This window comes from Osmerus eperlanus, chromosome 28 (assembly GCF_963692335.1).
Source record: "Osmerus eperlanus chromosome 28, fOsmEpe2.1, whole genome shotgun sequence".
In the NCBI taxonomy this organism is placed as follows: Eukaryota; Metazoa; Chordata; class Actinopteri; order Osmeriformes; family Osmeridae; genus Osmerus; species Osmerus eperlanus.
In genome coordinates, this window is record NC_085045.1 from 4,914,379 (window position 1) to 4,936,585 (window position 22,207).

General features: G+C 50.9%; 1 protein-coding gene across 1 annotated transcript in view; it reads left to right on the top strand.

Moving 5' to 3' along the window:
• LOC134014901 (semaphorin-4E-like) overlaps nucleotides 1-22,207 on the top strand; it is a 117,911-nt gene that overhangs the window by 73,093 nt on the left and 22,611 nt on the right. The window contains exon 18 of the mRNA XM_062454081.1: nucleotides 2,220-2,332. Within this exon, the coding sequence (XP_062310065.1) occupies nucleotides 2,220-2,332 (113 nt within the window). The remainder of the gene's footprint in view (nucleotides 1-2,219; nucleotides 2,333-22,207) is intronic.

Here is a 22,207-nt window from a genome sequence, read left to right on the forward strand (position 1 = left end):
TGGAGCTGGAATGTTAAGACTCCGGGTTATCATTGGGCTACTATGGTGCGGCAAATAAAACACCTATAGTGACCCTTGAGCTCTCTGATTGGCCCAGTAGGGCTGTCTATAGTGACCCTTGAGCTCTCTGATTGGCCCAGTAGGGATGTCTCACAGCCCCCCCCCCCCCCCCGGCCACCTTGTTGTGTGGTCCCTCGTCTCACAGCCCTCATTACTCTCTTCTTTCTGGGGGCAGGGCAGGGGAGGGGATGGGGGAGGGGGGGGGGGGGTGGTGACGGCTCAGTTCCTGGATGAGTGAGTGTGGATAAGAAGTTGTTTGAATTCATAATTGTGCTCTTGTGAAGGGGGAGATTTGTAAAGCAAGGCAGGGTTCATTGTGTGGCGGTGCGAGTCCAGCGGAGGGTGCGAGGCTCTCAAAGCTAATGTAATCTACGCTATTAGAGAGGGTTAATTAGCAGCTGAACTGGAGCCTGAGAGGAGGCAGGCTGGGAGGGGTGGTGGGGGGGGGCAGAAAGAGTGAGAGTGAGATGTGGAGTAAGAAAGAGAGGGATGGGGGGGTTAGGCAGGAGAGAGGTCTTCAGGGAGTCATTAAAAACTGCTTGTTGCAATACAGCCACACAGTCAATGAGGCTGCTTCTTGGGAGAGGAGAAGAAAGGGGGGGGGGGAGGGAGAGAGAGAGAGAGAGAGAGAGGGAGGGAGGGAGGAGGGAGAGAGAGAGAGAGAGAGAGAGAGAGAGAGAGAGAGAGAGAGAGAGAGAGAGAGAGAGAGAGAGAGAGAGAGAGAGAGAGAGAGAGAGAGAGAGAGAGAGAGAGAGAGAGAGAGAGAGAGAGAGAGAGAGAGAGAGAGAGAGAGAGAGAGAGAGAGAGAGAGAGAGAGAGAGAGAGAGAGAGAGAGAGAGAGAGAGAGAGAGAGAGAGAGAGAGAGAGAGAGAGAGAGAAAGTTCACACATGAAAAATGTCCCCATGTCTCAAGCTTTGTCTGCGCTTGCCTGTCTGGACATAAAAGATAAATTTAATGGATCCAAGAGTGTTAAAGCACATGTGCCGTCATGCAGTGTATAGAGTTTAAGGGCCTTGGTGTCAGTTCTTGGATTCACATTCTTTCTTCGTTATAAAAGTTTGCCATATGAACAATTGTAGTCAGGCATATTCTTGAAAAATGTATATTAAGGCACCGCCGCTGGAGAACAGTGCATTACTGATCTTAAAATAAAAATGTCATCAATTATTTATAACTGGTTCCATGCTTCACTTGTGTTGTGCTACGAAAGGATGTTTATAGAAAAAGTACACCGTAGTATCCATTTAGGGGACACTAATCTAGCATTGATTAAAAAATGTTGCCTGATACATGGTCTTATTGAACTTGACTGTATACACACATACTGTATAGTGGTTCCACTTTGACATTTCAGCAGTGCACCCTAGCTTGTATTCACGGTGCAGCTACAGCAGTGTGTTTAACCCCGGCTGAGGCCTGTGGTCTTTATCGCCACGTCCTCTCTCCTGCCCAGGCTCCATTCCAGCCTCGGAGCACAATCTCACTTAAGATGGGTAGTTAGTGGCTTTTCCCATGGCATCTTAATGCAGATTAATTACTTTCCTGAGCCCAGGCAATCTATTTTTGTTGGTTCCTGGATGTTTTCTAGCTTTTCTGTGACCTTGGGGTTAGGAGACAGAGAGAGAGAGAGAGAGAGGCAGGCAAGGGAGAGGGAAAAAAAAAAACCTGCACAGAAGACTCATTCCCTCAATTTAATAGCGGACCGAGGTGTTTCTCCTGCATCATCAGATCAATGAAAAGTAAATAGCCCACAGTTCTTGTTTCGCAGTGTCGTATTGATCTTTCCTCAAGCTCGGCTTGCCTTTCCCCCCGCGTCTTGTGTCTCCCAACCCCAGGGAGCGCACTGATTGCCATAGATTGGACAAGCTAACAAGCGCATGATGAGGAACCAGGCTCTCTCTCTCTTCTTCTTGTCGTTTCATTTTTTTTTCCCAGGCACTGGCATGTACACACACACACACGCACAAACACGGGATGTACACAGTTCTGCACCATAAAGGAATATAGCCTTCCCCTTGTTCTCTCCTTCATTTTTGGTCTTGATCTGCCGTGAAAGGAGAGCCTATGTCTCATTGGATGCGTGTTGCCAAACTGATGGGATACCAGCTGAACGACTCTGGGATGGTACTCAGCTCACTCTCAACTTATCTCCTTCCAGCTGGCGCCACGTTTGTTCCAGAATCTTCCGGCATCTCGGAAAATATGTCAGGTGGCCTGCGGTGAGCGGCACAGTCTCTTTGCCCTGGAGGACGGGAGTGTGGCAGCCTGTGGGTAAGTTCCATGTTGGTGTTACAGTTTTGCTAAGTGGTGGTGTAGACTGTAGGGGCGGGGGGGAGTCTAACCCCTCCCCAGCCCTCTGATATCACAGCATAGGCAAATGAGCTTTAGGGAACCAGTCGAAGACTTGTGTGTCGTGCTGTTTGTGTGCGGACGGAAAAAATCCTTGTTTCAACCTTGCTCTGTTTGTGTTTGTCAGTGTGTGCGCTTCTGAGCGTGTGTGTGTTTGTGTCTGCTCTGCATGTGATGTTGTAATAAATCTTGTTGAGTCTCAGCAAGAGCAGTTGGTCTGCCGTGTGGCCGGGGATCAATATCGTGTGTTTATTGAATCCGATAGCACGGTTTCTGGAGCAGTGGGACAAACCATCTGGAATAAGTGATCAGTTTAGTTTTTAAGGCTCATTACCAACCTGGGAGGTGGTATAGATCTGTTTGCAAATATCCAACCCTTGTATTAGAGCAATCTGCACACTATACAAGAGATTCGATTTCCTCATCTCACTGCTACTCTTAACTTTAAATGCTATTTATTTTGTGGAATCAGATCATATATTTAGTTTTTGAAAAGGTTTTTGCCTTGTATGTACAGTCTTGCAACACAGTTGTAGTCGATGTAGAGAACATTAAGCCACTGTACACTAACACCTCGTTGGGATCAACATGATTTGTCAAAATATCTTTCAAAGATGTCTTTTTCACAACGAGCCAATCACAGACCACACTGTCATCTCCTCAGCTCTCATGATTTCAGTACGACTCAAAACAGTAGTGAGGGAATCCCCTTCATCTGTTCAGAACCACCACACACACACACACACACATATTGTTTGCATGTGATATTTTAGGCATCTCTGCGAGGGATGACACTTCTAACTAGGCCTATTAGGTAGCCCCCAGGGCGCCCTCAGCGCTGATTTGAGCTCCATTAATTTTCTATCACGGCGTGCTAAAGATCTGCCCCGCCATGATGCTTCACCTGTCTGGTTGAGTCTCGCACAACAATTGTGTTTTATTTTTTTCTTTAATTTTTTTCTCCTTGGTCATGTTGCGGGATTTAGCGGGACCCTCTGGGATCTCATTTATTATTTGCTGATATTGATCTGGCAGGGCTGGACTGGCGGGGCTGGGCTGTGTTGACTCTGGCCTGCCCTTTGGTTGCTTGACTCCGTCACACTGGGTTAGACTCGGGGATCGACGTCCCTTCTTATCAAACAGACTCCCCCTTTTTTCCCGTTGGCGTGCCTGCCATGACGATGACGAGGGAGATTGGTGCGAGGTTGTGTGATTCATGATGTGGGGAGAGATGATTTAGACGTCAACACATGCACACACACACACACACGCACGCACACACACGCACACACACACACACGCACGCACACACACACACGCACGCACGCACACAGCGTTCCCTCCCTCTCTCCCTTCACACTCTCACGCCCCGTCCTCACTGTCCGAGGGAAATAAAATTGCAGTTAGAAAAAGGAAAAACAAATCGAGAAGGTCAGACATCACATTTATCATTGGCTGTGTCTGGGTGAGTAAATAACAGAGGGGACAGCAAAGGGCACGACTCTGAAACCAGCCGATAACCACAGCAGGCCGTCAGACAGACACACTCACAAACTGCAAAAAAAAAGGACACAAGGCCATTTGTGTTTTTACAATCTCTGCCATCTCTTTTACAATCAAACATCTCTGTTTTGTTTACCCAACGTCGTTCTCCCTTTGTTTTGGTCTTGTTTTTTCGTTGCAGATTCTGGTTGGAAAATATCTTTAACAGCTGACAGACTTCTGATTTTGATTCCATTTCATCAAACGTTTAGCCTTTATTTAGTTTGTCTGCTGTCTTCATACTGGCTACTTTTAATGACTGCTGTGTTTACTGCCGTGCATGTCTAGCTAACTTGAATACCCCTCCAAAATCTCTTTAAAAGCCTCATGAACCGAGTTGATGTTTTACTCGTGAGAAAATGTCCCTCGCAGATGGACAGAGTAAAAGGCCTTGAGGGAGACGGCGCTGAGTTCGAACCCAGATGTGCTGTCGGTAAAGGGAGATTCAGCCCTAAGAGTAACGGTGTGGGTGCTGTTGCTACACAAACAAACACACGTGCACGCACGCACACACACACACACACACACACACACACACACACACACACACACACACACACACACACGAGTCCCGGGACTAATAAGCACCTTCCCACAGGCCTCCTGCAAGCCCACTACCTCCGAGTCAGTTAGGGCTGTCCCAGACTTAATTGGTATTTAATGTGCTGTCTAAACCTTGGAGGTCAGACTGGGTTGTGTGTGTGTGTGGGGGGTTGTTGTGTAAGTGCGTGTGTGTGGGGTGTTGTGTGTGTTGGGTGGGCTGGAGGAGAAGGGACAGGTGGATGATTAAAATCAATAGGGAGGTAGAGATGGAAAGGAGGATCAAGCCAGACAGGGACATTCACTGATGATGATGATCCGCACGATGATGAACGATGAACGATGGCTTCTGACAGAAGGTTGTCAAGGACGGCCGTTTTCTTTTACAGTGGTGCTTGTGATAATGTTATACCTGCTCTCAATGGCCCAGAACATGGACCTGTGGTTGATAGTATTAGAGGGGAGGAAAGTTCCTCCCGCCAACCCACTCATGTCTCCTCTGCTGGACTGTAAAGGCGATTTCACAGACCACTGTCTTGTCATTGTTGAGTTTGGCATCCTCTCTGAAGCCCTTTTCCGTTTCCATGTTTCATCCAAGAGTGGAGGCCTGGGTGGAGGTCGGAGAGGAGGCAGGGATGATGAGGAAACAGGGTGGGGGTGGATTTTCCACTGCCTCCGCCTCGAACCTGTATCTTGCTCTCATCGTTTGCCTCTGGCCCCTACTTCAGTCCCTCTGCCTCTCCTTCTGCCTCGGCCCCCTACATCTGTTCCTGCCCCTGCATCTGTTCGCTGCCTCTGCATCTGCCTCTTCTTCTGCCTCCGCCCCCCCCCCTCCCTCCCTCCCTGTGTCTTTTCCTCTGCCTCTGTCCTGCGAATGCCATTATGAAAGAGCAGGCAGAATGCCTGCCTCTCAGATCCCAGCCAGGGGGAGCAGAGAGGAAGACGCTCTCCTCCTTTCTGTCTCGTTCCATGCCACTTCCAAAACTCAATTGTCTGCCCTGTGCCAGAGACCACAGCCTGTAGAGAAGGCCCCCACAACTGTCTGCACTCAAAAATATAAAAAAAAAAAAAAGAGGAGAGAGAGAGAGAGAAAAAAGAGAAATACTGAAGGAGAAATTAAGAGAGGGGTGAAATAGGAAAAGTAAGAGAGCCCCATCCTCTTGAGCTTTGGAGCAGTCCCTGGAGGATCGCTCAGTCCTGATGGTGCGAAAGCGCGCCAGCTGAGACTGCTGTGAGATGGCCAAGATGGACGCCGGGGCCCCTATAATGACGGCCCTGCTCGTCTTCCTCACCTTCGGATCTCTGTTGTGGTTTTAACGGGAGAAGCCCATTGTTGATGTCGTCTGTGGAGATGCAAATGAAAGAGAGAATGTGCATTTTCAATGGAGCGCCGTGTGTGTGTGTGTGTTCGTGTGCGAGCGTGTGTGTGTGTTTTTGAAATCGAATTCGACAAGGTTGTCTAGAAATAGCATGTGATAAAACGTGGTTTTTACCCCGAAAATTCACATTCATCAGAGCGGCTTGGTGTGTACACCACATCTACAAATTGCGACGTATCCAAACGCTTTTCCCCCCCTTTAAAAAAAAAAATGCATCACAGTTGTCAATAAGCATCAGGGGATGAGTCTGCTCTCTAATCATGCCAATCTGGTTTTGAAAGGAGGGCGCCGGTTTACGGCACGCCAACACTCGCAGAGAGGAAACGTCTCGTTCCAGTTTCACGCTGCTCTGGGAAAAGGGAAAACGCATCGCGACGCGTTAGCGATTTTGACGGCCGAAACGCCACGGCAACTAGTTGGATGTGACGCGAGGTGTGCCAGCAGTGTGCATGGAGTTCCGCTGTCACTAATTGGATGTTACCTGGCTTCACATCATAGCTGGATACGGCCTTGGCTCCAGCCCCAGCCAACAGTCAGCTCACTGGTGTTTCTGCCTGATTAATCTTAAAAAGGGGAAAAACAAGCAGTGAAATGTCAAAAAAAGAAATCCCTCTCTGCACACACGCCCTTGGCCTGCTGGCAAGGTCTCCATGTTTTGATTTCTCCTGATGTCCCTGAAATCGATTTTCGGCCATGATTGCGCACTCTGAGGGTAATCAAAGGTTTTGAATAATTGCGGCGGAATGACTGTACAACATGGAATTACAGTGATAGGGATTCCCGCAGCTACCCCAGCCCTGGGCAGACACACACAAACACACACACACACATACACACACACACATCTATAATATGTAAGCCCTGAGAACTATGACATCACAACATACCGCTCAAATGGTTCCCAGTTGTTTGGTCCCACACTCTTTGTTCAGAGGAATGGCTTGATGAACTGGCATTCTGTGCAGATCTGATCATGACAGGAAGCCGTGATGTGGTGGCTCACAGATTGGTCAGGCCAGGATTTTGTCATTGACGATTATTGCTCAAGTGACTCATTTCCTAATGCCAGAACCTTATGGGTTTGGAAGAAAAGACACCCCTGCTCCAACGCCAAGGCCTAGATAAATAACGTGTGTCATTCCAGTCGGATGTACGCGCGATCAAATCCGTGGCCGGGAACGAAGCCTGGCGTTCTCTAAACGTCTGCCTGGAGGGACGAGGTGAGCTTCTCGACCGCTCGACTCCTCCCGTATTTAACCTCGCCGCCGACAGAGTCCTCGGGAAGCCGTTTTGCCGGCGTGATGCACGGCCGCCTCCGCGAGCAAGACATCACCGCCATCCTCCCGCGGCCAGCTTTTTGTGTAGCCATGAAATATGGTCCGTCATTTACCGCGGTAATGCATTACCACTGTTAGCCAGGGGAGAGCCAGATTGATTAGGGGACCTGGGAAGATTAATAAGGCGCACGGGGCAGTTATGACACCCATTGTTTCCCACATGCCCTGAAGAGGTGTGCTTCCCAAAATGCATCATTGTGTAAAATATTGACCTGGGGGTGTTTCATTACTCTCCACTATACGGACGGATGCCGCTAAACAGTAATAAACTGTTTCCCTCCCTCGTCTCTGTCGTGGAGAATACCAGCCGGCGAAAAAAAAGCACCTCCCCCCCCCCCCCGAAAAAATGACTTGTCACATTGGACACCAGAATCCTGTCATTTATGGAGTGGAGGCTGGGGCAGAGGCTGGGGCAGAGGCTGGGGCAGAGGCTGGGGCAGAGGCTGGGGCAGAGCGAAGCGAGGCCATGTCAACGGCGGCCGTGGCAGGCTGGTTACTGGCGCTAATAAAAGCGTCTGTCGGGCCGTCAGCCGCCAGGAGTCGTCGTCCCCCCCCCCCCCCCCCCCCACACCGAGACAGGAGAGGCAGAAAAATGAGGAGGGCCTGGCCGAGCGGACGAGAGCTGGAGCGCCGCTGTAACCTTGAGAAACACAAGCACATCAACCACTTCCTGTCGCTAACTGTGGACCACTCTACTGTACACTGAACAGGGACGCCATCTTGGTTTGGTCTGACGGTGGCTTCGATATACTGCGTGATGAGAAAAGGGGGGCTGGGTGTGGGAGCCCGCGCAGCCGTAAAAACGTCAATTCAGCTGTCACCTCTGTGGCGAGCGCGGGGCATTACTAAGCTGTCTGAGGCCTCTTGACATTTTGACCAAGAACTGCAGCCATTACCAAGGTCTAATGAGAGAAGGCCGAACCTCCCGTTGTCTCTCAGATCCCACTCAGCAGAGAAAAGTCGGAAGCTTCCAGAAAATCGTCGAAACAGCAACCCAAAACAAACATCCGAGCGAGCGGAGCCCAGAGGCATGCAGAAATACTGACACAAAATGACAGGAAATGGGAGCACGGAGATTACATGAATCACCCTCTCTCTCTCTCTCTCTCTCTGAGCCGCCACCCGCTGACTCCCTCACTCTGCCTCCGACTCACGTGGAGCCTCAAATGGAGGCAAATCACACATCCACTCTGGGAGAGGAGAGGAGGGGGGAGGGTGGGGGGTGGGGGGGAAGAGAATAAGAGAGAGAGAAGATCTTGCCTTTCACGTCCTGTGTCTCAAATGGAACATCTCGGAGCCAATGGCAGTGTTTGGTGCCATCCAAAGGAGCCCAGCTTGAGTCTGCCGTTTATTCCCCAGCGCGGATCATTCTAGACACCCACTTACCGCGCTGAGCTGACATGCGGTTGTGTTCCCCGCTATTATGCAGCTGGGCTGCTTTACCGCTCCGTAAGCCTGTGTTGTAGGTGAGAGGCGTGGGCTGTGCACATCACGCTCCTGATCAGAACAAGGCGGGATCCATTCAGTGTGACCCTTTTTTTTGTACACAGTCAATGAGTCCACCGAGGCACGCGAAATATTTTTTTTCTTCCAAAAGCAGAATTCATGACTAGATCATTTATAATGCTACAATGCTGATGGAAAACATTCAAACAAGCTGTTGGTTAATTGCTCGAAGGAACAACTGTTTCAAGCTTTGATTACAGACAGGAGGATGAGATGCTTAATCGAATTCACCCATGATGAGGCGAAAGTGGAGCAGTCAGTGTTCTTCATAAATAACCGTCATGTCGAACAATTGGATTTGCCTCACGTGTTCCAAAACTCAGCGTTCTGGTGTGAAAATAAAACAATGACCTACAAAGATTTGCTGCCATAAAGTGGAGATACAACGATGCCGCCATTCATGAAGGAAGAGCTCTCCCAATTAGTCAAATAGCCCAAAATGTTTTGATGCTATCTAAATGAGCTTTCATGTTAGATTTCCTCATTTGTTTGGTTGCTGGAGGCCGAGCTTTGTTCGTCTCTATTTAATTTCCCTCCAAAACCGGTGTTGTTTATTTATTCTGGCTGCAGAAATGGCTTCTTGACCTTGACGATTATAGCGCGTAAGTGAATTGAAAAGGCATGGATACCCAGAATCCTGTGTGGCCGCCTGGCTCTGAGAGATCCTTCATCTTCCCTGCTGCGTAGCCTGGCACCGCACCTCTCCTCCATCTCTTGTTCCTCTTCTCTTCTTTTCATTATGTTAAGAGGGCAGAGGAGAGCTTTTTGCCAAATACCTAACTTCAACCCCCCCCCCCCACACACACACACACACACTCAGACACACTCATAGTTCTACAACTAATATTCATTCCGCCAAACAGAAGCAGGGTAGGTTGTTGTAAGTCAATTTAGGTGCTTGTGTGCAGGTCTGTGGGGTATTTCATTACCCAGGAAACAAATGTGTGCCATACCCCCGATGCAATCCTTAAAACAAGTCTCCGAAACCGAAACAAAAATAATTGAGTTGCACATCCTTCTCTCTCCCTCGGTCTCAGCCCACTTCCTGTAGCCTGCTTTCCACTCTCCATCTCTACTCTCCTCTCACAGCCGTATAACTTTGGCACCTGTAAAATGTGAAAGTAATGACGTCTATGGTGGATGAATGACTGAATGGCCCAGGGACAGGCTATAGAGCTGTGTTCACCTTGAGGTCACTCATTCGATTCAAGAGCAGCAAGGCAGTGATCAGAAATCATTTCCCTCTAATGGCAGAGAGGGAGACGAGGGGGGGTGGGGGTGGGGGGGGAACGAGGCACAATGTGTTCCACGGCCCCACAGTCGCCCCGGCTCCTGCTAACCACAGAAGAAACCATTACCACCTCAACCGCCTGCACTGCATGCTGCCGAGAGAACTGTGTCTCTGGGGGCGCTTGTGGCAGGAGAGGTGTGTGTGTGTGTGTGTGTCTCCAACCTGGCTGCTTATTCGTGCTTGTGATGATGCGAGTGTCTGTTTCCCTGTGTGTGTGTGTGTGTGCGCGTGTGTGTGTGTGTGTGCGTACACGAACAGCCGACAGCCATGCGTTCATTCACTTACCGCATCATACCACACTGTTGATTTTCCGGTGTTCAGTCAGCGACACATTTCTCTATCCTGTGTTGTGGGCTTTATTGCGCCTGCACTGCGTGGCGTTGATGTGCCTGCTGGAGGATTGTGTTGTTTTCCTTCCAGCCAGCGAGCAGGATCTATGACTTGTCAACACTTTACACTGACGCCCAGACGCAAACTGACAGGTACCGGCGATGGGGTTTTTGTTTGTGTTTGTCAGAACAGATCCCGCACACTCCATAGGCCAGCGTTCCCCTCCCAGAGTTCCCTGTTTCTCTTCTCGTCTCCGCCGCACACTCACATGTCATCCTCCTCACAGCTGAACGATCAGCCGGTATTGGTCGAACAAGAAATACTGCAATGCTTTTTTTTCCTTTTCGCCCCATGGCTTTTCATCACTTGCTCTGTTGTTGAGATCGGCGCGCCTGCCCAGGGCTAGAGGTCAATCACAGCCAATTGTCTTGCTTGGCACTGCTCCATGGGGCAGAGCAGAAGATAAAATACTATAGCTGAGGGATACAAACTTGCTTGCCCTCTTCAGAACCTTAAGTGAGAACAGGATGGTGATAATTATAAATCGAGATTTGATAATTGTAACCCACGTGTCTTCGATGTTTTTAACGTTGCTTGGCATCATTTTTTTCCCTACTTTGCGGACCGTAGTACAGTTAGCTGAGCGTAATTCAAAATGATATCTGGAAATGAATGAACTTTGTTCGTACAGCAGTCTCTAAGCTGGATTTTCGGCGGTTTATGGACTTCCCATGGGATCAGTGTGGTACATTAAGCACAGTTGATACTAAATGTTGGACTGGAGTAGAGCAAGAAGCTGATGAACTAAAAAGTATGCATTAGAAGTCTCTCTTTTCTCCTTATGCGTAAACACTTTTGAGGTTCCGCCAAACAGTATTTCAGAAAATACAGTTTTTTTTTTTGTTCTTTCCCAAGTTAAGTTTGTATCTGTACTTGCATTCAAAGTTTTTTCATGCTCACAAGTCAAACGCAATTTAACACAATGCAAAAAACAAGAAGAAAAACAAGAGAAGGAGATCTTTGGCTATCCATTGTTGGCTCCACGGCCTCTCTCTTGCTGTGAGACTCCCAGTGGGGGCCGCGGAGGGCTGGACTGGCGTGTGGGGCACCGGGGCCCAGAGAGGCTGCTGCCAACACAGAGGCCTCCGTGGTTCTCGCCTCTTCCAGCACATTCTTATGTAATTATCTGTGATAAACTCCTCTACAGTCAAGCCACAAATCCACATGTCAGTGGCTTGGCTTATAAAACAAACTAAAAAGCCACATGCGTGCGCACTCGCACACACACACACACACTCTCTCTCTTTCTCTCGCTCATGCTCTCCCTCCCTCTCACACACACACACAAACACACACACACACACACAAAGAAAAACAAAAACTTTCTGCTGTCGCGACAAGAGCATTTGTTGTTTGGAGCTGGCCAATCCTAGACCTAATCCTAGCTTCCAGAGAGACACACAGTTGAGTTCAGCAGACAGACTGGGCTGCTTTTCTGTTGTGCCCAGCACTTTCCCCTCTCAGCGCTCAACTTCCCAAAAGCCCCTGTGACAAAAGAGACTGCTGCAATGCCTCTCTGCTCTCGAGTGCCACACCAATCGCCGTCCAGGACTCCCGGAAAACGACCTCCTGTAGTCAAGTCCTCTCCAGGATAGGACCTTGCCCTCATACCAACGCCTGTAGTTGTTGTATGATCCTGAATTTAAAAGTGCATACTTAAGGGGGATGGAATCAAATTCTGCGGCCTGATCAAAGTCATACCAACAATGGTCTTCTGTGTGAAAACCTGCGGTTTGAAGATGTTTTTTTTTTGGATCTTCATTTTGCATGACACATTGTGTTTATTTTATCATTCTTTTTTTTCTTTTCTTTTTTTACCGATGACAGCGGTGCAGGGGAAGAGTGAAGGCATTGCCAGCGGGAGGAGAGAGGGTGAAAATAAGAGAAGGGGGGATTTCATTAGCATAAGCAGCAGGCTGCCCGGACCTTTCTGGAGTGGTGTGTTTACACCATCAAGCTTGGCAAGAAACCTCTCATTTCATAGACTTTATTAAGAAGGCCAGGCGGCACATGCAGGATTTGTGATATTGCTTGTGTGTTTGTGTGTGTTTTGTCATATGTCTGTTGTGTGTGTGTGTGTGTGGGGTCTGGACGGGGTTTGGCACAGGCGGCGTGGTCGCGTACGACTACTTTTACATGTTTGTGTTTTGGCTTAAGTGCTCTTTAAAAGCAGTGGAATAGAAAGTGCATTCAAAGGCAATCCCCGGGAATGGTCTTGTTTCAAAGGCGAGCAGAATAGCCCTCTTTGTTCTGCCATGGCCCCTTTCATCCATCTCAGGTCATTTTCACAGAGCAAACAGGGAGACTCATTATCAATCTGCACCTGAGAGGTCAGCACCTGAACCCCCCCCCCCCACACACACACACACACCCTCCTCTCTCTCTTCCCTCCATCCTGCCCTCCCTCCCTCGCTATCCCTGGTCCGCGGTCGGGTTTATTAGCGCAGAACATCTTTTCCAGTGACTGAGCTAGCCCTTATTGTCTCCAGCGGCCAGGGTCAAGTCAAGGGCGCTCAGCCTAGATTGGAATCATTTGTCACATGGTCTAGGCGCGGAGCTGATTTGAGCAGAGGCCGGTCGGTAGGTTCTCCCTCCGGTTCCCAGCGCCACCTCTGACATCAGGAGAGGGGGCACAGCCACCGGACCGCGCAGATGGCCCCGACATATTACACCACTACCGCCTGCCAACAAAAGACCTTTTCTCCATCTCTCTCTCTCCTCTTTTTTTTTTTTTTAGCAAATTAGATGGAAGTGAAATGAGAGCCGTGTACTACATAAAGGATACATGCGCCGTGGGCAGTCAGCAGATATTGCTCTAAGTGTGGAACCCCCCCCCCCACCTCTCTTCTTTTGACAGTCTGAAATTGCCCCTTGAGTGACCGTGATAATCACCATGCCTTTCAAGACAGGAAAGGAGGAGAGGAAAGAGAAAGAGAAAAAAAAAAACACAATTCAGTCGGGGAGGCTTATTGCTTAACTGGTGTGACGGCGCAAAGTGTCGCAATTTGGTCAGAGAGCACAGAGAGGCTTCGTGTCATTTCGTTTTCTTTTCCCCTCCTCTCTTTTGGAAGCCTTCTCCGTGGTCAGCAGGAGCTTGCATGAACAATGGCCGCTGCTGAGGTAGCATGTGGAAAATGACTTTAATACACCATATAGAATGGCTTATTGCTTTGGTCAATAGGGCCGCGGTGAAGATGGTGTAGCCTGACGCTTGGGAAGGTTAGAGCTGTCACAGGAACACAGTGACTAAGAGCTGGCTCCCTCTTATGAGGTCCCTAATGGAAAAAAACTGACAAGCAAAGTTATAAAGGTTACATATGACACATACCTTGCCATTAAGCTTTAAATTAGTCCACATTTCCCCCCCCACCCTTTCACATCCACACTACTACACGCTCAATGGATGTCTTACAGGTACGTAAAGCTGCTATGACGTGACGAGCTATGAAATGATAAACAGGTACACAACAGATACAATGAACAAACGAAATTATGTTTTTCACCGGGTTGTGTAAGGAGGACTCGCCGGGGATCTGAAAGGTAGAGTGTCGGGACATTCTGCTTGTTTTCCCTCCGAGGGGCCAAGTGTGGAGGTGAAGGTCACGGAGAGACTAAGCACACAGCTCATAAACAGCACAGCTGGAGGAACCATTGAAATATGGCCCTTTGTTTTCTCTGGCCTGTAATTGGTCCGGGAGATCTCGCTCCCCCCCCCCTCTCCGTCTCAACCTCTCTCACTCTCCTCTCTCTCTCCCCCCCCCTCCGTCTCAACCTCTCTCGCTCTCCTCTCTCTCTCCCCCCACCCCTCCGTCTCAACCTCTCTCGCTCTCCTCTCTCTCTCCCCCCCCTCCGTCTCAACCTCTCTCGCTCTCCTCTCTCTCCCCCCCCCCCTCCGTCTCAACCTCTCTCGCTCTAATCACCCGGCGGAGGTCAAAGGGGAACCGCTGAGATTGCAGACACACAGTACAAACAGGCAAACACAAACAAGAAAAGCAGAAGAAACCAACTGGATGGATGGATGTTCGAATGAAACATTGTCATCGTGTTCTCATCGTCAATCATTAGAATCCTCAGGGTTGCAAAATACCAGCGGGCTGAACACTATCATCTTTGTATTTGAAGCTCCGAGAACTGAAATTCTCAGCTAAACCAAAAAATTGACCCCAATAACTTCCACGGTTTACGTTATTAGCGAGTCATTCTTTCTACCTCCTCCCTGGGGAGAAGAGGTCAAGTCAACCCTCTATGGTACCTGTGTTGTGGTTTCTTAACCAAACAAGGCCAGGGCATTCAAAGCCTGTGGCGTAGCGTAGAGCCTGTTCACGGCATAATCGCTTCAGACAAGAGTGTCGCCGCCAGGAACGTCTCACCTCTCTCGTTATTAATCCTGACCCAACCAGCCCTCCGAGTTGGCCCCGGGGTCACCTGACCCAGGTCCAGAATCGCTCAGGTGGGGTCGGGTTCAACAGATGTAGGGGTCGCGTCGGGGTTGCGGCGCCCGCGGCAACGTGCGTGCATCTGGTTAAGGAGCTTAGCTTGACAGGGTACGAGGGCAGTGAGGGCTGTGCATACCTTCACACCCAATTGCCATTGAAGTAGATGAGGGATAGCTGATGTACTCCTATAGCGACCTGCGTCTATGAACTTCTCCATGCAGTCGACCTTTGTGGGTGATAATATCCCCAGTTTGACATTCGAAAATATGCCCTGGTATGTAGATTGGGTATGGGGTGGGTGACTGCTGTGTACATCTGTCAGTCCCGCCCGTGTTATTGGCTGCCGTCGCAGCGTGTTCATTTTCATTAAGGTGATGGTGGCGGAACCACCTCTTAAAGGATTAGCCGTGTGGAAGAGACCAGACTGCAAGCATGAGGATCTGTTAGCAGACGAGAGAGAGAGAGAGAGAGAGAGAGAGAGAGAGAGAGAGAGAGAGAGAGACACTGTAACAGGAGATCCCGGCTGAGATAGAGGAGGCTTTGGCGTATAATTGGCATGTTAACCCAGATGATTCTCTCTGATCTGTGCAAACATCAGGGCACGGCCTCGCCAGGCGAGGGCTTCGAGACGACAGATACGTCGCAGTGCACCGTGGGATGCTGGATGTGAGCAAGGCCTTCTGCTGCGAGCGCCGTGTCGGGGATTCAGCTTGGATTTCCGCAATGTGTGTTTTGTGTATGTATCCTTGTGAAGGTCTTGCATTGCACAGAAGTGATATAACCCCCCCCCCCTTTACAAAATGAAACAACCCTCATTGAAGTGGATCCTCCAGCTAGACTCTTATTAAACAATGCACTCACTTGTTTTTCACATTCACATAAAGACCTACATACATAGGTTTATTTACATGCACACGTTTGGAATCCTGTGATCATTTCCAGCTATTGTTATAGTGTCGAGATTTCAAATGCCATCCCGCTTCGTGAAAACCTCTTTGATTTTTTTATCTCGCTCCTTCCATTTGGTTTGGTAAACCTTGTCAATTCAGTCATCCTCTGCTCTTAAACCTTCTCACCCACACCTTGAAAGGGGATCGTGGAGATGTGAAACCTCTTTCCTCTGGCGAGTGCGCGTTATCTGCTGAATGAGAGAGGCGATCCGCCTCTTGCCTCGGCTGTGCCTCCTAAGCCGTATTGATCAGTGGGCGTTTTTATTTTTTTCTCTCTCTCTCTCTCTCTCTCTCTCTCTCTCTCTCTCTCTCTCTCTCTCTCTCTCTCTCTCTCTCTCTTTTGCCTCCATTTTTCAGTCGCTAAGCTTGCATCAATTCATCTTAATCTGTTTGCTCCTTAAACCCGGAACAAGGCCTGTCCTGTTACTGCGGTAGGAGCCTGGGCGTCTGGCTTCCCCTAACATCCTGCTCGCTCTTCTCCTGGGTGGCAACAAGAGGCTTTTCATATTGAATCAAGTGTTATTGAGTCCCCCCCCCTCCTCCTTGCTGCACACCTCTCTTCTCTCCCTCTCTTCTCTCCCTCTCTTCTCTCCCTCCCTTCTCTTTCTTCCCTCGGCCACTGGCAACAAAGCGCCCCTTTAATAACTGTGGGATTAGCGTCCAACCTTTTGCAGACCTGCCTGTAATCTGACCTCATTACATCCCCTGTGACAAGCTCCAGGATCGCTCCGCAGTGACTAAACCTTATCCCCCCCCCCCCCCCCCCCCACACACACACACACCCCAAAAAGGCCACCAAGAACGCAGGGGCGCTCATACCCCCCAAGACGACTCCCACCCGGTCGCCCGTCGCCATACCTGTCCACCAAAGCATTCCATCCCCCTGTCCTCCCCTTAACCCCCGCTCCACAATTAGAGCCTGGCCCAGATGAATGGCTATTTCTAGGGAGGGGGTGGTGGTTGGTGTCCCCGGAGGGGGGGGGGGGCGGCAGGGGAGCCCCCCCACAGCTGTGTGGTTCCAGGGCCTTGGTAGTGTCACTGATAAATGTGGAATGGACGTGTTGTTCCTCCAGATCCTAATTTTCCGACAGGGGAAGGTTTGAGCCCCGGGGACACAGTGTTCTCTGTCTCTCTGCTGGCAGGAGGACTAACACACACCAGACCCTCACAGGTGCTTCCGACTGACAAAGGACACCAAACAGATGGGACCGAAGGCAACACCGCTTGTCGCGTCGGAGAATCCGAAAGCGGTCGAAGTTTGCGAGTACGACGGTTAAACTCGACGCCCATAATCACGGACGGGGGGGGGGGGGGGGGGGGGGGGGCAGATTGGATACGTTTAATCGATGTTCCCTGGCATTTCTGTGAAACTTGAACTTTTTACATTTCCAAACCTGTTCACATTTGAACCCCCCCTCACCTCAGCTATTTCCATCCCTGTGCCCAGGTCCCCCCCCCCCCCCTACTCACACCCATATCTCTCCCAGCCCAGTTACATGGTGACCTTTTACCTGGCTTGGTCGTCCCAGGTGCTGGGTCCCTAGCCCCAGGGGCCTCCCTCCAGCCCCCCCAGCCCTCCAGCCCCCCCCAGCCCTCCAGCCCCCCCCAGCCTGCGAGGGGCAGCTGCTGACAGCGAGCTGGCGTGTCGTCAGGCCCGGGCAGCGGCGTCCTGGGGCTCCCCGGCTGTGAGGAGGAGGAGGCGAGAGGCTGAGGCGAGGCAGGTCCATGACATCACCTCCATCAGGGCTGATTGGGCCGAGGGGTCTGTGCATGCGAGCGGCTGGCTGGCCGGCCCCCTCGGCCCATATGCCTTTAATACTGGAACAGATGTGGAGCCTGGTCCTCTGCCTCGCCGGCCCCCGCTTCCATCCCTCCACGCCCCTGCCTTCCACCCCCCAACCGCCCCCTGCACTGCTCCAAGCCGGCCGCTAGCTCCCAGTCCTGAGTCACGCTCGGTGCATGCTAGTAAAACGGGTTTAATGGGAAACTAACTGGCATGCTCTGATGATTGGGAGGAGATGATTTCTATTTCAGATGGCGTTCCTCCAGAATTTCTGTGTGTCTCAGACAGAGATAATAAAAGGAGGAAAGGGATCAAAGAAAAAAAGAAAAAAAAATGTTGGCGAAGGATACCTGAACTCGTATCGAATTTTTTTTTAGGGCATGCTGTATTTCATTTCAGGACGGACACCACTAAACCAGATTCTATAGTACAGTATTTGCGTGCCACTCGCAAATTGACAATTCTGTATTTGCTTTGCCATAAACGTCCGTGAATGCGGTGGAGTTATTTCCTGCTAGCTTGTTACAGCAGCGCAGTAGCCTAGCAGAGCTGTAATGTGAACGGCCTTTTCCTGTCACTTTCCAGTGCAGGACAGTACTGCCTAGGTCTCTACACTGGAGAGGAGCTGCTTCTTGTGTGTCTACAGGGCTGGTCCACAGCCACTTCCTTCAGCTCTGGCGGTCCTCAGCGGAGCTGGGCCAGGCCCCTGGTGATTGGACACGTGATTGGTCCAGCTGCCGCGCTGCTCTTTAACGGAATGTGCGTGACAGTCGGCTAACGCTGCAGCGACCGCCGGTCAGGTCTGTCAGCGCGGCCAGGCCCCTCCTCCCCAGCACGCTCGCCGCTACATCACCACGCACAGATGACACTCAATCAGGGAGGGAGGGAGGGAGGGAGGGGGGGGAGGGAAAGCAGCTGAGGGGACAGAAAGGGAGAAAGCAGAGCGAGGGAGTCAGAGGGCGAGGGATGGAGAGAGAGAGAGAGACGGGAGGGGCAGGGCGACGGACAGGCCGGGCGAGGGGAGAGGGAGGGATGAGTCTTGATGGAAGCAGCAGGATTTGAGTCATGTCTCCCCTCCTCACGACTGCCAGAGCAGTAAAGCCGGCCAATCAGGGGCTGTGATCTCTAGTCTTTTTTTCTGGGGGGGACGGGATTATGAGCCCCTCCTATTGGGCCGGACAAGGCTCCCCCAGTCTGGGAGCATCAGCGGAGCGGCCTATGAGATGGAGGAAGCAGGTTAATAGACACTAATCAGACATCTGTTGCAGAGTTGCTGTCCAACAATCTTCTCCCTGGATCTGCGCCCAGCAATTGATGACCACATTTTTTCCCTTTCGACTCACCCATCCCTCCCCTTTTCTCCACGCGCACACACAGGCACACACACAGGCGCGTACACGCACTCACACGAATGCCGGTACCGCAGTCACCGGTGTGCCGGCAGGTGTGCACACGCACACAGGCGTGCAAAAAGCACAGGCGTGCGAACACGTGCGTGCGCACGCACAACACGTGCACTCCGGTCACGGCAGCAGACTTTTTCAATTTGAAGTGCCACTCCTCGTGGAGTCTGGTGACAGATTTCGGAGCACAGTGATGACTCAGTGGGGCTCTGTGATGAAAAGGCCGCAGCCAGACAAGAGGCCAGTGTAATCCTCCCGTCTGAAGGACATTGCGCTACATCCTGGCTCAATCACCACTTCCTGCTCACGCAGCCAATAGCAGGGGCCGCATTCCTGTCTGACTGGAGGGTTGAACTGGTGTCTCTGTGTGGTTGCTCGGAGGCCTGTCACCTGCTGAAAAATGATGCCACGAGCTGGAACTTTAGATCTTTTAACGAGCGGACATGATTGGTTGGTAGTAAAGGATGCACTCAAGCCTCTGTTGTTGTAGAGAAAATTGTTTTCTACTTCGGTCAACGAGTAACGGAATGTTCTGGGAACCATCCATGAAAGTGTAATATTTTACTACCCATACCATGGTTCCAGTTTATCCCTACACAAGCAGTTCCTTCTATTGACAATTTGTCCAGAAGTCAAGGCTTTGTATTACCCTCCAGAACAGTCAATATGCTCTCTAATGATGGTGATGGTCCAAGCTACAGTACAACTGGCAGCCTGGACTATTGACTGCTTTCTCAGACAGGTTCAGAGGGCAAGAGCGAAGCTCCCTTTCCACCGGGTTATTTATGACTTCCCCCCCCTCAAAGTTATTTTTCTTTCTGTGATTGCGGAGGGGTGTGTTAAATCTGACGTGTTGGGAGATTAGTCAGCCGGCCGTCAAGCGCACATGGTCAATTTGGTGTGATGAGAGGAACTGGATTGCACAGCCCTGGAGTCTCTCTGAGAGGCCCCTAGGGGGGAGGAGGGGAGGGGGGAGGAGGAGGGGGGGGGGAAGGAGGAGGGGGGGGGGGAAGCCCTTGCTCGCTCATACAAACACACACACTCACAGGCCTGCAGGTTGAGACTATCCACACACACACACAGTGCCAATGTGGTAGTCATTTTGGCCGCCAAAATCAAATTGGTGTGGGGGCAGGGGGGGGAGGAGGAGGGGGTTCAATCGTTTCCACGTTTCTTAAGATAACATTATGAGAGGGAGGGAGATCGGAGGGGGCCGGAGCAATCAAACACGTTATGTTTGGTTTCTATGGAAGGAGAAATAATGGGGTCAGAGTAGGAAAGGTGAGGAGTGTGTTAGTGCGCCGGGAGGGGTTCAGCCACAGGACAGTGCCACTGCCTTTTGACTCTCCGCAGATCCGACGAGTTCAGCGCTGTCAAAGGCAAGCTGTTACAGGGCCCTGTGGCCACTCCTCGAAGCAATTAGCGCAATTGGAGCTAATAACTTGGGGAATTACTAGCAAAACAGAGAAAAAGACACCGGTAACTAAATCTAGTGCTAAAAGCACATGTTGAAGTGGTTATGTACACAGTTATCCTTTGAATGCCGGCCGTATGAATGATGTGAATACATGAATATTAAGAGCCTGCCCACTAGCCTCCTATTCGGGTTGTTACAGTGGAAGCTTCAATGCTATCTTTGACGGTCGTTATGCTGAGGTTTACGCTCTCTCGCGTGTTCCATTTTGTCACGTGTAGGAAGAGGGTCGTTGTAGAGTGCCTCGCGTCCACGGCTCTTTGTCGGCGGTGTTTGTAGGACAGGGGCGAGGTGAATGCAGGGCGTGCCCCTCTAAGGGGTCCCGGAATGTTCTCGAATGGGCGAGGGGCGGTCCCCTCGTTCACACATGAGCTCTTCGGCCAGCCATGCTGAACCCCCCCGGCACCCTCCTCTCCTCTCCCCTCCGTCAGAGAGAGAGAGCAGCAGAGTAATGGAGTGGGGAACATTAGGGTCAACGTGTCTAATATAGGGCTAATGGAGATCAGCCGGGCCCAGCCCACCTCCATCACATTAATACCGGAGGATAGCCGTTAAGGAGCCGTTAAGGAACGGGAAGGCTGAACCTCGCGCACTTCCGTTGCATTTCAAATACGCTCCTCATTTGCCTGCGTCGGCCTGTCACTCCATCAGGCCTCTTTTACCGTCGGGCAGTGGGGAAGATACGTTCCAGGCTCGTGTGTAGGCATGGCCTGTGTGTGTGTGTTTGAGAGGGAGAAAGACGGAGAGAATGGAGAGACGGCGTGTTTGTCGTCGTCTACGTTAGCCGTTTCCCGGTCACACCTCACTAAGCTTGTAAGGAGAACTTTTGTGGAGATGCCTGAGTGTGCTGGCAGGGGGGAGATCTCTGTGGTCAGCAGTCAACACTTCAGAGCCCTGCCGACCACAGTGGGAGCCGGGTCCAGGAGCCAGGAACTCTGGGACTTGGCGCCATGTTGGAGGCTCCCGTCACACTCCTCGTGTCTTGGCCTCGGTTTTCGCTTTCCGCTCGTTCTACCGAGCACTCTCTCACTTCCGACGTCAGCCATTTTCGAACACTTTTTGTTTTCCGCGTGTCTTCCCCAGAGTTTCTCGTTTTCCTTCCCTCTGTCTTCAATCCTCTCTCTCTCTTTCCCTCTCCACCTCATCTTTCTCCCTCTTTCCCTCTGTTCCCTCTCCCCTCTCCCGTGTTCCCGGGTTGTGATCGGTCTTACAGCTGAAGCCAATTCGGGTATGGGGATCAGATGATTTCAGCAGGAAAACACTGCTCTCCTTTCTGCATATCGCTTTGAACCTTGCTATTTTCCCCGTTGCCTTTTTTGCAGTAATACCCTTAAAGGGATACACCAGGGGAGGCAGAGAACCCTTGGCCAGGGCTCTTGCTGACCTTTCTCAACCAGCTTGTAACACCAAATATATCCCTGTGCTGAACTGTGATTGGGTAATGCCCAGACCTTGCGTCAGGGCAAAGCAGGAAGTGAGAGAGTTTACTGTGGCGACTTTGCTTGGAGGCTTATGGGAAAGCAAGCCAGGCCATGCCTTGCAGTAAATGTTGTACTCTTGTAACCTTGTATTTACAAATGCGAGTGCATTGACGATGCTTTCACATGTGAAGGCCTTTGGACACGCAACAGAGATCGCAACCAGGGAGATTCTGACGACTTGTGGCTGTGATGTTGGACGGGAGCCTCGAGTCCCGGGTTGCGGGGGGGTCGGGGTCCGAGTCCATGTAGGACAGGGGCGAGGTGAATGCGGGGCGTGCTCCTCTA